Here is a 15,099-nt window from a genome sequence, read left to right as displayed (position 1 = left end):
CTCACAAGTGTTCGAATTTTTTTCGAGCATACAGGGGATCAATTTCTGTTCTGTGTGGAAACGTGAAGTGAAAACATTTTCATCACACATCAAAATTTTTTCACTGTGAAAACTTTTTTCCACAAAGTTTTGTGGCTGTGAAAAAGAAGAGTTGGGCGTTTTTCTCAAAACCATCACCTTGTGATAAATAATATCATTGCCATAATTTAGCAAACAATTACTTGCTAGATGTTAATGGAATAGCTATCGAAACGATAAAATGAAAAAATTAAATTTTAACTGACATTGCATTTTTCATTTTCACTTAACAGTTTCATAGAACCATTGGCCCCCAAATTTATAGCCCATTAAATTTTAGTGTAATAAAGTGTGAAGTGGCTTAAAATTACCGTTGGGTTTTTAGATTTTTTTTTTGAGCCAGTTGTTGCGGCTTTCTTCCATATAAAAATAAATTTTGTTTATTCTAAAACATCAACGGATTATTATGCTAAAACGGATTATTATATACAACTGTAACAGTTCTACGAAAAAAGTTTGATATTTGGATGAAAATTTGTTGGATTTATTTTAGTTTCCCACAATGTTTAAAACGAATAAACATAAGTGGCAAACAATATCACTTTAAAACGGCATGCTATTGATATGGCTGATACCTACATACCTATGTAGGTACTGGGTAAAAAATGTAAACTAAACTTTTTCAAAGAATTTTCCACATGAATGCAATACAGCTGCGTGAATGCCCCTATTTCTTTAATGTGTTCCGTCTTAATTGTGTGTAACACACCTTTTCGTACTTATTTATGTCCTTATTAAAACAAACAAAATGTATTGCTATTCACTCTGCTGCATAAAATTGATGCTCCTTCGTCTGCGCGAATACCCACTGCTGCTGCTGCTGTTGTGGCATCTCCACAGACGATGAAATGGTAGGACTCATTGAAGCTGCAGAGAAGAAAGCGCCCGAGGAGCTGACGGAGGAGGATAAGATGGCGTTATTGGGTCGTCCCAAATTGGGTGAGGTGGTGCGTGCTGAGTTGCGCATCAAGGAGAGTAAGGAATTTAAGGTGAACAAAATTAATTGAGCTCAACAAAAAACATCCGCTGTATCGTTTTAATTAAATTTTTTCCTCTTTTGCAGAACACTGTGGATAAATTGGTGCAAAGGGCGAATGCCTCACTTCTGATTGGTACTTCGTCATGGAAGGAACAATTTGCGGATGCGTTAACAGTGACTCCAGGTAAGACGTGTTTATTATAAAAGTAAATGACAGAAAATTTAGGCCAGGGAATTAGAAATGTTTATTTTTGTTATGCAAGCATGTTAATTTCAATTAAGTTGTGTACTAAAAATATCATCCTGATGGAGAAAGACATATGCACTTAGAATCTAAGTCTTAGATAAGTAATGCAGAGTCTGTTCCGAACAGCAAAATAGTCACTACTTATTATGATTTTTTTTAGCATTTAAAACATTAATAAAATCATAAAATTCTCATCTCTTCGGTCAATTCTATTAAAATCGGATCACGGTTACTACTTTTTGCGCCAGCATTGTGAAGCGTCCATTCTGTGGAAGATTAATACAAGACTAGCAGGTTCTAGCACCTGGAACTTTATTTCAAACAGTTTACCTAGGTTTTAGTGAACGTTGTAACCCCAATAGCTTCGTGGCACACGTAGGCGCAAAGTAGTTCCACTCTTTTGACCATGGAAAAAGGCGATATTTTAGAAACTAGTGAGAAACTATTGTTGACCCTAAAAAACATAACAAATAAAATTTAAAACTGATCTTAAATTTTTTTTTACAAAAACCACATCCATATCAATTCAGCAGAACAGGATAAAAAATTTATAAGGTATCTCCCTCTTGCTTACAAATTGGGTAGTTAGGTTGTTTATTGCACGGCTCTTTCCATAGTTATAAAACAAATTAAAATCAGTATTTTCGAAACAAACGCTCTTGAAGAATTTTACTTGATTATACCCCTCATCAAAAATATAGTCAATTTCCATTTTCTAACCATCTCGCGAATGTGGGGTTTGCCGCACCCAGACCACTGGGGACCACTTGTCTCTCTTAAAGCTTCTTAGCCTCTTAAACATTTTCTACATTAGATTTTGGTATGAAATCCTCACCAATTGCTGCCTTCATTCTGTTCCTGTGGCTGCTGGGATGTCTTTTTTCACACCCCTTCCAGAATGATCCAAAAACGGATTAACTTCGTAATTGAATTTAAACAGATTTCTGTTGAAGCAGTCCGCACAGGAATTGACATAACGGATTTCGTCCCATATGTTCCAGATAATTTAACATTACAGCTAGGTTTGAAAAAATTAGGGTACTTGAGCTGAATTTAACCAAATAGAAGCCGCTTATCGGTTATCGCCGTAGATACCGGCGTCGGTACCTTTCTACATCTTTAGACCAACCATTATCTGCCTTTGGTAGCCCTTAGTCCTGTTCTTTTCTGGTAGGAAATTGTATAGGCATCCTTATAATTAGGTCTTTAACCGGTGTAATGTAAACTGTACTGGCTTCGGGTTCTCTTCGATGTAAACTTAACGTCAAACCCTTTGAGTTTTCAAATGCGGGCATACATGGGGCGGTAGAAATACTAACAAGCCCACTGCATTTATGACCAATAGGTTAAGCATGTCCTACGTTATGAACTGCCCTTCAAAGAAACCTCTACCAAACTCTAGAATCATTTCTCGGAAACTCTGACAATTTCGTTGCCATCCCGTTGGTTATCAAAAAGGCATAAGTATATTAATAGAACGTAGATCTATCCTGATCAACATAATGAGTTCTTATAGTATCCAGGTAAAAAAATTAAAAAAAATTAGCTTATATAAATTATGTAGGACCGTCTTAAGTCCACCTATAAGTTCAACATGGAACTCGATTAATGCAAATCGCCGACTCCTCAATAATTCATTTCTCTATTTTCAGGCGATGATGATGATGGCAATGGCGAAGGTGGTGAGGATGATGAGCCACAGTCACCCTCTTGCTTCGATTACATTTTGCATTTCCTAACAATCTTCTGGAAACTTATTTTCGCATTCATACCCCCAACAGGTAAGTCACAAAAACAATCCCCAATCGTTTTTCGAATTACACTGTATGTGTGTTAGTATTTAATTGTGCTTAATTGGATTTCTTCTTTTGTTTCACAATTTTAACGCCGAAAATATCTAGATATTGCCAACGGTTATCTATGCTTTGTTGTTTCGATATGTGGTATCGGTATGGTGACAGCACTAATTGGTGATGTGGCATCGCATTTCGGTTGTACGCTCGGCGTTAAGGATGCGGTTACAGCGATTTGTTTTGTGGCGCTCGGCACCAGTTTGCCCGGTAAATATATTATTGCTCGTTCAGCGCAATACACATGCTTACGTACTTAATTGCGGAAATAAATATGTGCAAAATATGAATATTAAATTTCAGATACGTTCGCCAGCAAAGTGGCTGCCATACAAGACAAGACCGCCGATGCGAGTATCGGCAATGTGACGGGTAGTAATGCAGTGAATGTCTTCCTAGGTATTGGCGTGGCGTGGACCATGGCAGCCATATACCATGAATCGCATGGACGCGCCTTTAGAGTGGAGGCGGGCACGTAAGTACCTAGCTAAGTAAAGAAAAAAGATTTTATATGTACATACATATGTTCATATATGTATGCACCCACGTACTAATTACACTGTGGGGAAAATCTCAAGCTTTTAAATGACACAAGAAACACCAAAACACGTATGTATCTGTAATCGTTTTTCTAGCTTAGGTAATTTTCCCAAGATATTTTAATTTATATGAAAAACTAAATTATAACAGAAAAAATAAATAAAAAAAAAGGTTTTGTAAAATTTTCCATTTGTATTAAAACCTGTTCTTTACCTGCAAACCATTTTTTCAGAGTAAATATTCTGAATTGTAGAGAAATTTTAAAGAATTCATAAAGATCTCATGCGATTTTTGGCTAATTCTTGATTTGATACTTAAGTTTTAAAATTTTATTGTTTTGCTTTTCTTTTCAGTTCATTTGTATTATATTTTTTTAAACCGGGTTAATTTTTTTGGTAAAAAGCTGTAGGTCAATCAAAGGTAGCGTATTTTTTTTTATTCCAGTAGTTGGTAAAAAATTAAATTGATAAAAAAAAATTCAATTTTTTATAACAGAAGAATCGAAATTTTACAAACTGACCACTTTATTTTGTTGCCCAATAAGTTCTCTAATTGCTGTCATAAAATGATAAGATTCGAAAAAGTGGTTGCTGAAATATTTCAAAAAGTGTGAAAGCTATAGATAAAATCGGTCAATGAAATATAGGAAATCGAAAAGTCAACTTTGGGTGGCCCACTTGAGAAAACTTGCCTCAAATAAAAAAGTGTTGAATAGTCAAATGAAAATGTGTAATATTTTTTTTTTTATGAAATATGAGCAGGAAAGAATGTCACTCATACGCCATGTACGACCATGTTAAAAAAAATGTCCTCTTAAAGGTAGATTTTTTTTTCATTGACAAAACAAACTTAAAACTAAAATACATACTCATGTAATGAAAATAACCTCACCTAGAAAAACGGTGTACAGATCCGTAATCTACGGTTCAAAATTAAGTTTACGTGTCTCGGCGTTTTTTAGTGTCATTTTAGCGCCCCTACAGTGTAATTTTTAGCGATGAAAGCGTGAAATGCTTTATTAAACTAATTTATTTCATTTAATTTTATTACGAGAGGCTAATTAAAGATATAATTTTAAACCAGGATAGTTGTTATAACTTACCACCCAGTTTAGTGTATTGATCCACTCTAAAAACCGCCGTAAAACGACAAATGACTTCTGGTGAAAAAATTAATTGCGGAGCTCAAGTCTATTGTGCCCTCGAAACTAACCACAAGACCTCGCCTAGCCCTATAACCCCAATAAAATCCAGCAGTTTGAGAAGTGGTAGCGGCTGAATATAGGTATACTCTGGTCTCAGCCACCCAAATTTTTTTTTCTTATTATTTCTTTCTGCCATCGTATAGCAGTAACGACAGGTGTCCCTAGGGCGCTTATGCAGACTCGTGGCCTATAATGAAACGTCAATACAACTGCTATGTTTCTTAAGCTTGTCTTTGGGAAAATGATTAGCTTCCTAAATCTTTTTGAGTAATAACTTCCTATAAACCTTCGGGCTGCTCTAGCCCGTGTGAGTTCTCCCAGTGGGTTATTCCAAGCAGCCCTCATAGTAAGGAGGCATTCCAGGGCCCAATAAGCCGAACAGCTGATTTTATTACACATGAAGATATGACTTTTAAAGTAGCCTGACTGTTCCTGCAAATGAAAATGTGTTGACATTTTACATACCGCTGCAGATTTACGCCTGCACATGACCTGGTGGCATGGTTTGGTGATCATGGTTTTAAAACTATAAACCTTCGTAAGTTTTTAATAGGGCTGGGTAGCCCATTGAATTTTAGCGAGGTAGCTCAATGACTCAAGCTCCTTCTAATGATTCAGCTCAGCGAGGTGGCACAATTGAGCTATGACACTCTGCTGTCGAGGCAACACAGCCTAGAGTTGTTGGTTAACACTGTTAGTTAGTACTGTTTAGCTGATGAGTGCTGCAGAGCTGATTTACACTATAGACCTGTTAAAAGGAATAGAGTAGGTATGTGCTGTAGAGCTTAGAAGCTCTGTAGAGCTGGGCCCTTTCTCTGTAGTTCGAATCGAAAAGAAGTTCTATTTGAACGCCTAACTCTTTTTTGGTACCAATCGTTTGAGTTCGAACAAAATAACTATCGATTCGAACTAAAAATTCTGAAATTTAACGAAAACGTTGTTTCATAACAGTTATTAAACGAGAAATATTTTTTCCGTTGCCGATAAGAGTTATTTCGCGACGTTTATTTTTTACGTTGCTTGATAACAGTTATTGCCCGATGTTTATTTTTACGTTGTCGAATAAGAGTTATTTCACTTTCTCAATTTTATTTCGTCATCTTTATCTTGTTCCCCATCTCCACCTTCATCAATATCCTAATATTACAACGTTTACCAGACAACGTAAAAAATAAACGTTGCAAAATAACTCTTATCAAGCAGCGTAAAAAATAAACGTTGGGAATAAAACTGAATTGAATACTTTAAGTAAGATCTGAAATAACTCCAATTCTGTTTACAGCTTGGCTTTCTCCGTGACACTTTTCCTATCGGGAGCCGTGATTGCCATGTTCCTGATAATGTATCGACGTAAGAAGTCAATAGGTGGTGAACTGGGCGGACCATCACCACAAAAATACATACATAGCGCCATTTTCTTCAGTCTGTGGTTGGTCTACTTAATAATGAGCACTTTGGAAGCATACGGAGTCATCCAAGGATTCTAAGGAGCACAAACAACAACAACAGTCAGATGACGCTGATGACTACATACTACATTACTTGCATATATACTTACTTTCCTTTAAATAAAAGCAAAACCAAAACCCCACAAACTGCATACAGACATACATAGATACATAAATACATATATACTTAGTTAGAAAAGCATGCAAAACATCCTACATAAACAAAAAATATAAATTAACATAAACAAAAAATTAATAAAAAAAAATTGCTCGTATTTCATAGAAAGAGCAAAAGAACCGTTTCAAAGAATGAAAAAAGTGCAAAAAGGTTTTGAAATATCTCAAAAAGAAGAATAAATTTAGAGAAATCAATAGCTAAATTAAATGAACGATTAGCACACTCTTAAGGCTTGTTTTCACTATGTCAAATTCAATGGCATTTATCGTTAAATATGTAAATGAAAGCACATTGTCAAATGGGATTAACAAGACCGTATATCGATTGATTTAGATATTGAAAGGTTGTGCCAAGTCGGCTATATGTACGTTTTTGGTCCATAATATACACGGCTAACGTATAGATGAAAGAGATAAAGTTGTGTCAAAATATGTCGACAAAATTTTGGCATAGTGAAAACCATTCTTTACATACATTCGAGTCTATACTTACCTATATACATGCATACAAGCTGCGCAGCTAAGTAATCGAATTGTTGATGTCTCAGCTAATTAAATTTGATGTTATGCCTATAAGAGACTTTTTTGAAGATTTGTACGCTACCGTAAATTGGTAAGTGTACTCGTACTTTAAATGGGTACCCACAATTGTTTTGAAACCGGATTTCTCCTATGCTAACCAAAGTAATTGATTAACTTTATTAGTAGTAAATTTCCCAGATGAACAAAAATAATTTCTAAAACCACTATTTTTTTTTTTAATTAACAATAATTCGCAACTGCACACACTGCATGTTTGGAGTTCCAAGAAATCTGGCCCTTAATACAACCCAGAACCCCAGAAGTATCAAGAGCCGACTCGTTCGAGGCTACCTATGCCATATCTGGCAAGTGCTGAGAAATTCTTAATATACATAACTCCGAAGTAGAAAGAGGCCCGTTCCGGGCTAACTCCTCAGTCATCTTGTTGTCATGAATGCTGCGAACCCCCGTCGCCATAACAATGCAACGCTGTGTCTATAGGCTAAAGCTGTAACCACAAAACACCGGAAGACAATCTCTACTAGGTTGTCACAGAGCCAAGGACCTTTATAGCCAACGGGATGATCGAATAAAAGTGATATTTAATCTCAGACGATATATGGTAAAGACATGCTTCGCCGACAGCGAGACGCATTCAACAAAATCTATGGCTTCCAATATTTCTACCAAGGTAATTTAATGGCGAATTTGATATCAAAATACATAAACGGAATATTAAAGGAGTATAAAATGCGCTTATGTTTACAAAGAAGCTCTCTCCCAGTTCGCTTAGGTTCAGAGTAGGGCTGTCAGTGGCAAAATTACATCGACGTATTTCTCTAATTCGATACATCGAAGGGCATACATCGATTTGCATAGAATTTTTCAGATATTACTTCACAACAAAATATGTTATTAGCAAAATTGTACAAAATTTCACATTAATAACGGCAACTGAGTTAATTATGTTTCTAACGGAACTTTTTGGAGTCATTTCAATCATTTAGACAAACTCACTTCTCTTTTTGTACAACTAACAAACCGAAATGACGGTTCAATATACTAGAGATGTGAGTTTTCAAAAAACATCGATTCATCGCCTATTTGTACATCGAGTGGAAAGTTTTCGATGCATCGAAGCAAAAAATCTATATTTTCGATATATCGATGTTTTTCCGACATCCCTTCTTCAGAGCACTCAGTGAAGTAATTTTAATAATACGGCAGACCACTGCCGCCTATATCTAGGACCAGAACATATTCCCATGCTGTTAAATAATTGTGTACACTTTTTTGTGCCAATTTATTTTTAAAGACTTTCTGGCAGAACGATCTTTACTTGAAAAATCAACACTGAGGCTGGACGGAGTTAGGACTTTATCTGCACAATATTGCGCCGAATATTCAATTAACTTTTAAAATTTCAATCATCATAATGATTTTACTCTTTGGAGTATAAAATTTCTTCATGTTCGAGGATTAAAATTAGCATTGCAAAAAAAAAAAAAGGTTTTTATTGGATCAGCCGCCAGCTGAACAAGGCTGTTATTGAAATTACTTAGCTGAGATTTTCAACTTTCACAAATCAATAGTGTAACTAATCTAAACACAAATAAAAACTAAACAAAAATCTGGTAACAATTTTCTCCAAGTAGAATTTCATCTTAAAATTCTCTTAACACAAACAAAGGGCAAATTAACTCACTAAAGCTAGAGGCTACGTATGCATCATAATTAGACTTAAAACTCATACTATGCAAGTAAATACATATATTTAATAGACACAAGTGAGCCAAACTTAAAAAAACAAAAATGAATAATGAAAAAATGAAATAAAATTTGCACCTTGCGCAGAGATGTCAAACACATAGTTACAATAGGCAACAGAACGAATGTTAACAGAAAAAGCAACAAAATAGTTAAAGTCATTACTAGCAGAAAAAAAAAAGATAGAAAAATTAGAAATACAAAAAGAAAGCAAACAATTGAACAACAAAATAACAAAAACAATCATATATAAACTTTGGCTAAAGATCCAGGCAACATTTGAAGCAACACTTGCATACATACTTACAAGCATAGAAGCATACTTACATACATACAAGCATTAATGCATACAAACATAAATACGTACATATGCAGGCATAGATAAAATGTAGATTTAAAAGCAAACTTAAAAAAAAAATGAGCAATAGCAAGCGAGCGAGCATCAAAGCGAGCAATATGTAGCAAGGATATTAAGGACATTTTAAGCAGTAAGCTACCACAGTTACACAGAAGTACTTTAAACGCAAACAAAACAACAACAAGTATAATAATAACAATAACAAACGAAGCAAAGCATGCAATAAACTTGTATTACTAAATTTAATTTATTTTTATATATATAATGTAATAATAATGAAATTTGTAATGCATACATACTTAATAATAATAATAAATAATAATAATGCAACTAAGTTATGCCATTAAAGAGATTAAACCAAAGGAAAATCAGAAAACAAAAAAAAAAACAAGCAGAGTGGTACAGGCAGATGATATTTGAAAAGCGTTAGCAAATTTTTAGAGAAATTTTATTGTTATTGTATTATTCTTATATTGTAAATGTAACGTGTATGTATGTAATGTTAATTTTAAATATACATATATAAAACGAAAAATAGGAAAAATGGAAAGATCTTAAAGAAGAAGAAGAAGAAGCATTATGCGAATTCATTTAGCCGAATTGGCAACGATATTATGAGTGCAATTTTTAAATGCAAATGTTGTTGTTGTAAAGATGCCACAAGATGCCGTTTACGTACAGGGCCTTCCATAATTAAATGATTTTTAATGTAATCATTATAAATTTAAGTATTAATTGTTAATGTTAGAAATGCTTAAGCGCTTTTGAGTTTTATGTAAAAAGATAGACAAATTTATTTTCGGTTTTGTACATTATAAACTTTTAATTGGGTAACAATTTATGTTTTCTTTTATGTACATACATAAATATTTAATTTATTAGCTAAAAAGTTCAACAAAAGCTCTCTTTTAAAAGGCTTTGTAAACTTCTAATGGAGACGCCTTTAACGCATATTTGAATGAGTGAACAGAGGGCGCTAAGAAAAGTTAGAAGAGAAAGAGCAACGCCAGGGAAACTTTTTCACGCTTTTTATGAATTTTATACATATAAGCGCGCTCAGAGTAAAAACTCTCTCTGCTCATCGCGGTTTTACACAGTGTTGCCGAATTGATTGGCGTTTTTTTTTCAGCTCAATGACGTTTTGACCCTTTGTCTGCCGGAAGTGATTTTTTTATTTTAACTTGTTTACTTAATTACATATATACATATGCATGAAGAAAATTTCTTAAAGGAAAACGTAATACAAAATACAACCATGCATTTATCTAGTTTCGTTCAACAACCGTGCTTTTAGTTGTCTAGAATTGTAGCCAAATCGTAAATTTGCACTGCTGACACTCATTTGAAAGAGACAGAAAAATTTAAAATTCAGACGCATGCATTTTTATGGGACATTACAGGCGGCGTAGTGTTAATCAGCTGAAAATAGAATCCAAAAAAAAATAGTTTTCCATTTGGCCTAAGTTGACGTGTGGAGTAATCATTGCCGTTTTCTTACGTTGAGTTAAGTCTAGACAAACTGAGCTTTGACTCTGAGAAGCTCGCCTGTGAAGGAATTTGAATGCGTTCAGAAGAGTAGCCGGTAACTCGATTTCTGCACTAAATATTTAAAAGATTTTAGTCCTTCATAGCGAAATGATAACCAAAGATCCCGACCTGCCTATCATCGCCTTCAATATTCCAATACTTATGTGCTACATTTCCCCAGTCATTAATTAAAAGCCTCCAAGGAGACCAACTCACACCAAAAATCAGTTTCGGTTACACAAGGGGTTGAAGATACTTCTCTAATTCGCTGGCTGGAGACTTTTTTGCTCTTAATGCCGTAGTTTCTGATACCCAATACCGTGTTACAATGTTTACCACATTTGAGAGCTAGAGATAACTCCTGGACAAGCTTGGAAGAACATCTTACTGGAAAAGGCCGGATTGACGACTTGACTACAACATTTTCAAGGTTTGCTCTGGCGCAGGTCTATACTGCTAACATCTCAGCCTGACACACAAAGGGTCACCTATTTTCCGAATTGTAAAGAAAGCCGAAAAAGCTACATATGTACGCTGACAAGGCGCTGTTCTTCACCGTTATACACAGATAAGACAAGCGTCAAATATCCAACTCCTACCGCGTACACGCTACAGGGCATAACAGACCGGTCTGTTGGTATGTTCGATCATCGTTATTTCGGTCCATCTGTGATCATTTTGACGAGCCCCTCGGTCGGTAGAAAGAGAGGTGGCTACGCAGTGCTTCGTATTAAAGCAAAATCACTCCTACTACAGCTATTTCTGCTCTTTGCTGTTTTAAAGCAACACTTTTTTTAGAGCTACATATACATTCACTCAGGTTTGGTTTTGTAATATTGTCATCAATATTCGAAGTCTGAACGATACAGCTTTTTCAGAGCTCATCCTACATCAGCGACGACCAGAGAGGGATTTTATCTTGTACGCGTGTAAATAGTTATATAAATTGTAAAAAGCTTCTCCTGCTCGATATCTTTTGGTGAGAATTGCCACATTTAAAACTGCGCTACTTTCAAAAACTGAGCTTAAAGCTTTCTCAGGAGCTTTGAAGCATATGAAATCTTTTTTTAGTTTTGAATTTTGATTACCTCTTCTTATGTATAATCTTTGTATAGCCATTAAGTAAACCAGTCTTGTTAAATTGTTTGTTTCAAACTGTATGTGTTAGTTACGAATTTTATAATAAATATATTTAAAAAAAATCTAAGAAATGCTTTCTTCTTGAGATTAATGTATAAGCAAACTTGCCGACATTGATTTTAACTACAAAACTTGATCATGAAAACAGCAAACTTAACAAATAAAAGCCACTACAAAATACTACTAACTATACTTCAGAAAAAAACTAAATTAAAAAAAAAACTGGTATAAAATATATATGCATGAATCAATAATTTTAAAACAAACTAAAAACTAAATTATTTTAATATATATGCATATGTAAATATGTACCCAATCATTTTAGACACATTTTTTGAATGGCAAAAGTGCAGTTTTTTATGTTTTTTTTTTGTATACTTTGTTGAAAAGTAATTGTAGAACAGTATACAGTAGAAAAGCATCGAACACTTGTAATTTCTGAATTTCCTGTTGATTAAAATTTCCTGTTGATTAAAATTTGTATAACTTTTTTCCTTTTTTGTTTTGTTTTTTTCTTATTGTTTGTTATTTCGTAAAAACATACAATATTGACATTATGAATCAATCATCGCTTTGCAAAACAATATCAAACCCAAATACGATACCAATCATACATACAGACATGTGTATTTTACCACAAAATTCAAGCGTTTTCATTTTTTCATTTTTCTTTCGCAACCCTCGTTCCAAGTCGAATTAGTTATATATGTAAATATATATTGTATTTTATACGTCTGTAAGTGAAATGCTAATAATTTAATTCGTTTTCTATAAGACTTGTTATCAATACTTATTAATAATAAAAAAAAACTCAATTCATTAATATGAAAATAACCTTAACGCCAAATACAAAGATCATTTAGTAAATTAATAACTGTTACATAGGTAAATTACAAGAGTACATATAAACGACATCACTGATTTGTGTTAATTGTGTTGTATGTACATATATTAGACTGCATCACTCCCCATACAAAAAAAAAAAAATAAAAAATCGGTACTGTTTTTCCACTAAAATTATAAAATCTATTATATTTTAAGACTTTTCCCAAAATATTTTGGAAAAATATTTAGATTTACGTGAGCTGGATAGATTTGAAAATACCTCCAAAAATTGAGTTTTTTATTGATAAAAACAGTTTTTTGAAAAAGATCACCTCAGCTGACAAAACAGTTGAATCTTAAAAATTAATTAGCATAAAAATATTTCAAAAATTGTTCAACGCAAGCATAATAATGGGTTTTTGTTGCTGTTTTGCACTTTTTTCAAAAACTGGTTTAAGAAAAACTTGAATAACTCAGCCAAAACTTCAGCGATATAGGTTTATGAGGTATCATTGGTAAGGTATTTTCTTACTCTTTTTATTTCTTTACAAATAAGCTCATTCATGAAAGATAAAGGTAAAATAAACGAGCGTCACTCCATGTTGTATTAAGATGCTTTGTATTTGATAAAGAAAAAATTGTGATTTTGCAAAGAAATAAAAAGGGTGAGAAAATACGTTTCCACTGACACCGCCACAAGTCTATATCGGTAAAGTTTTAGAGCAGTTATTCAAGGTTTTCGTAGACAAATCTTTGAAAAAATCTGAAAAAAACGTCAAAAATCTCCTTAATATTATTCCGTTGAAAAAAAATAATTAACAATTTTATATAGATTTCTTTAGCTTAAACTGTTTGGTCATCTAAGGAGATTTTTCCAAAAAATACTTAAAGAAACTGTTTTTAGTCATAAAAAAACTTAATTTTCGAAGGCATTTTCAAACCAGTCCAGCTCACCTAAACCTTAAATTTGTCCGATATATTTTGGTGAACGTCTTAAAATATAATAAATTTTGCAATCCCGACGGAAAAACCACAACTTTTTTTGTGATGCAGTCTAATGTATATAAATATGTATGTACATCGTCGTCATTACTGCAAAAAATCCCAAACAAATTTTTAGATACTAGTTTCCTTAAATATTGCGGTAATTTTCTTCTCGAATACATACCAGCAAGAATCAGTTTCTTGAATAATCTATAGCCCTGAAATAATTTCCAATGATACATTAAAATTGTTTACAACATTTTTGCCGAGTTTCAGTTGGATATTGCCATTTAGCGCGTTTCGCAATAGTTACGACGATATACTACATATGTCCATACATACATACATACATACATACCTACATACATGTATGCCTATTAAATAGTTACTATTTGTCTTCAACTTGTAAGATGACACATTATTGTGAAACTCTAGTTTAAATTTCGTATACATATGTATTTCCCATATAAAAGTTTTTGTTGAAAATAAATCATGTGTTAAGTTGTTTTCGTCTATGCCGATTTGAATAAAATTTTAAACATTTCAAAGAAAGAGGGATTTGTTTAATTTAGGGAGTGAATCAGCAGCTGTTAGAAATTCAAAAATACGCACATGCATACATACTAAATGCCTTATTTTTTTATTAGTATTTCAGATCCTCACTACGGCAGCAGAATATGAAAATGGAATGCTTAACATTTAAAAACATGTACATATGTATGTATGTCATTAACGAACTTAGAGACTAGTTTGAAAAAAAAAACGCTTTTCCAGGTGTTGCTGTGGGAGTCGCTTTTCACTCCTGTGCTAATTTTACGATGATATTGTTACTAGATGTCTATCACAGGTATAGGAATAGAATAGAGTTGAATTACAGGTTACGTCAGCAAACTCCACTTTAGTCAGAAGCCGTTGCAATTTCTTTCTGAATTAATAAAATGATAAATGACTTATGGATTTGATTTTAATTTGCACTCACATTCATATAAAACCAATTTAATACTCAATATTTTTCAGCGTAGCTATTGACTATCAAAAATATTTATTTAATTAAACATTTTAGTCAAATAAAAATTATAAAATTTATTCTATAAAACAAGTGACGTTCAAGAAATCACAAAAGAGAAGATATATAAAGCAATCGTTTATGGGTGAGTTAAGACGAATGAGCTCGCGGTTTTAATAACAACAAACATAACAATAATGCAGCAATCTTATCAGCCGAGAAACTGATGTGTGTATATTTAAGTATTATGAATGCAAACATTTTGATTATGTGTGCGGTATGCAAACCCAGCTGGAAAAGTGTAGTGCATTGCCTATTTTGACTCAAACTCAATTTCAGATCGGTAGTTTATTTCTCCAGACAGTTAAAAAAAAAAAGAGTGTATAAACACCTCTCACACTCAAACCGAATTGGAGATCAGCATTTTCTCACATGTTTTCTTTTTTC

At 33.4% G+C, this 15,099-nt stretch overlaps 1 protein-coding gene and 1 long non-coding RNA gene across 2 annotated transcripts; one reads left to right on the top strand and one right to left on the bottom strand.

Annotated features, from left to right (window-relative positions):
- The first annotated feature begins 440 nt into the window (after positions 1-440).
- On the top strand, positions 441-6,901 carry LOC108375057 (sodium/calcium exchanger 1-like). Its single transcript, XM_017631134.1, has 6 exons — positions 441-1,067; positions 1,142-1,241; positions 2,957-3,085; positions 3,206-3,364; positions 3,458-3,629; positions 6,181-6,901. Exons 1-6 carry the CDS (start codon positions 927-929, stop codon positions 6,383-6,385), a joined length of 906 nt encoding a protein of 301 aa, XP_017486623.1. The 5' UTR covers positions 441-926; the 3' UTR covers positions 6,386-6,901.
- Positions 6,902-13,518: 6,617 nt separating this feature from the next.
- On the bottom strand, positions 13,519-14,864 carry LOC108375058 (uncharacterized). Its single transcript, XR_001849125.1, has 2 exons — positions 14,626-14,864; positions 13,519-14,571 (listed from the first exon to the last, which is right to left on the bottom strand). It is a non-coding gene; the product is annotated as an uncharacterized LOC108375058 (long non-coding RNA).
- Positions 14,865-15,099: the final 235 nt, after the last annotated feature.

Source organism: Rhagoletis zephyria, unplaced genomic scaffold (genome assembly GCF_001687245.7).
Source record: "Rhagoletis zephyria isolate East Lansing unplaced genomic scaffold, Rhagoletis_zephyria_1.1 Rzeph_scaffold_08444, whole genome shotgun sequence".
Lineage (NCBI taxonomy): Eukaryota > Metazoa > Arthropoda > Insecta > Diptera > Tephritidae > Rhagoletis > Rhagoletis zephyria.
The sequence above is the reverse complement of the archived record's forward strand: the minus strand, read 5'-3'. Positions and strand labels throughout refer to the sequence as shown.

Bases quoted from the DNA above. Each gene is read 5' to 3' on its own strand.
- LOC108375057 (XM_017631134.1), top strand. From the start codon at position 927: ATGGTAGGACTCATTGAAGCTGCAGAGAAGAAAGCGCCCGAGGAGCTG. The intron at 1,242-2,956 runs GTAAGACGTGTT...CTCTATTTTCAG, and splicing joins TGCGTTAACAGTGACTCCAG to GCGATGATGATGATGGCAAT. The intron at 3,086-3,205 runs GTAAGTCACAAA...GAAAATATCTAG, and splicing joins CGCATTCATACCCCCAACAG to ATATTGCCAACGGTTATCTA.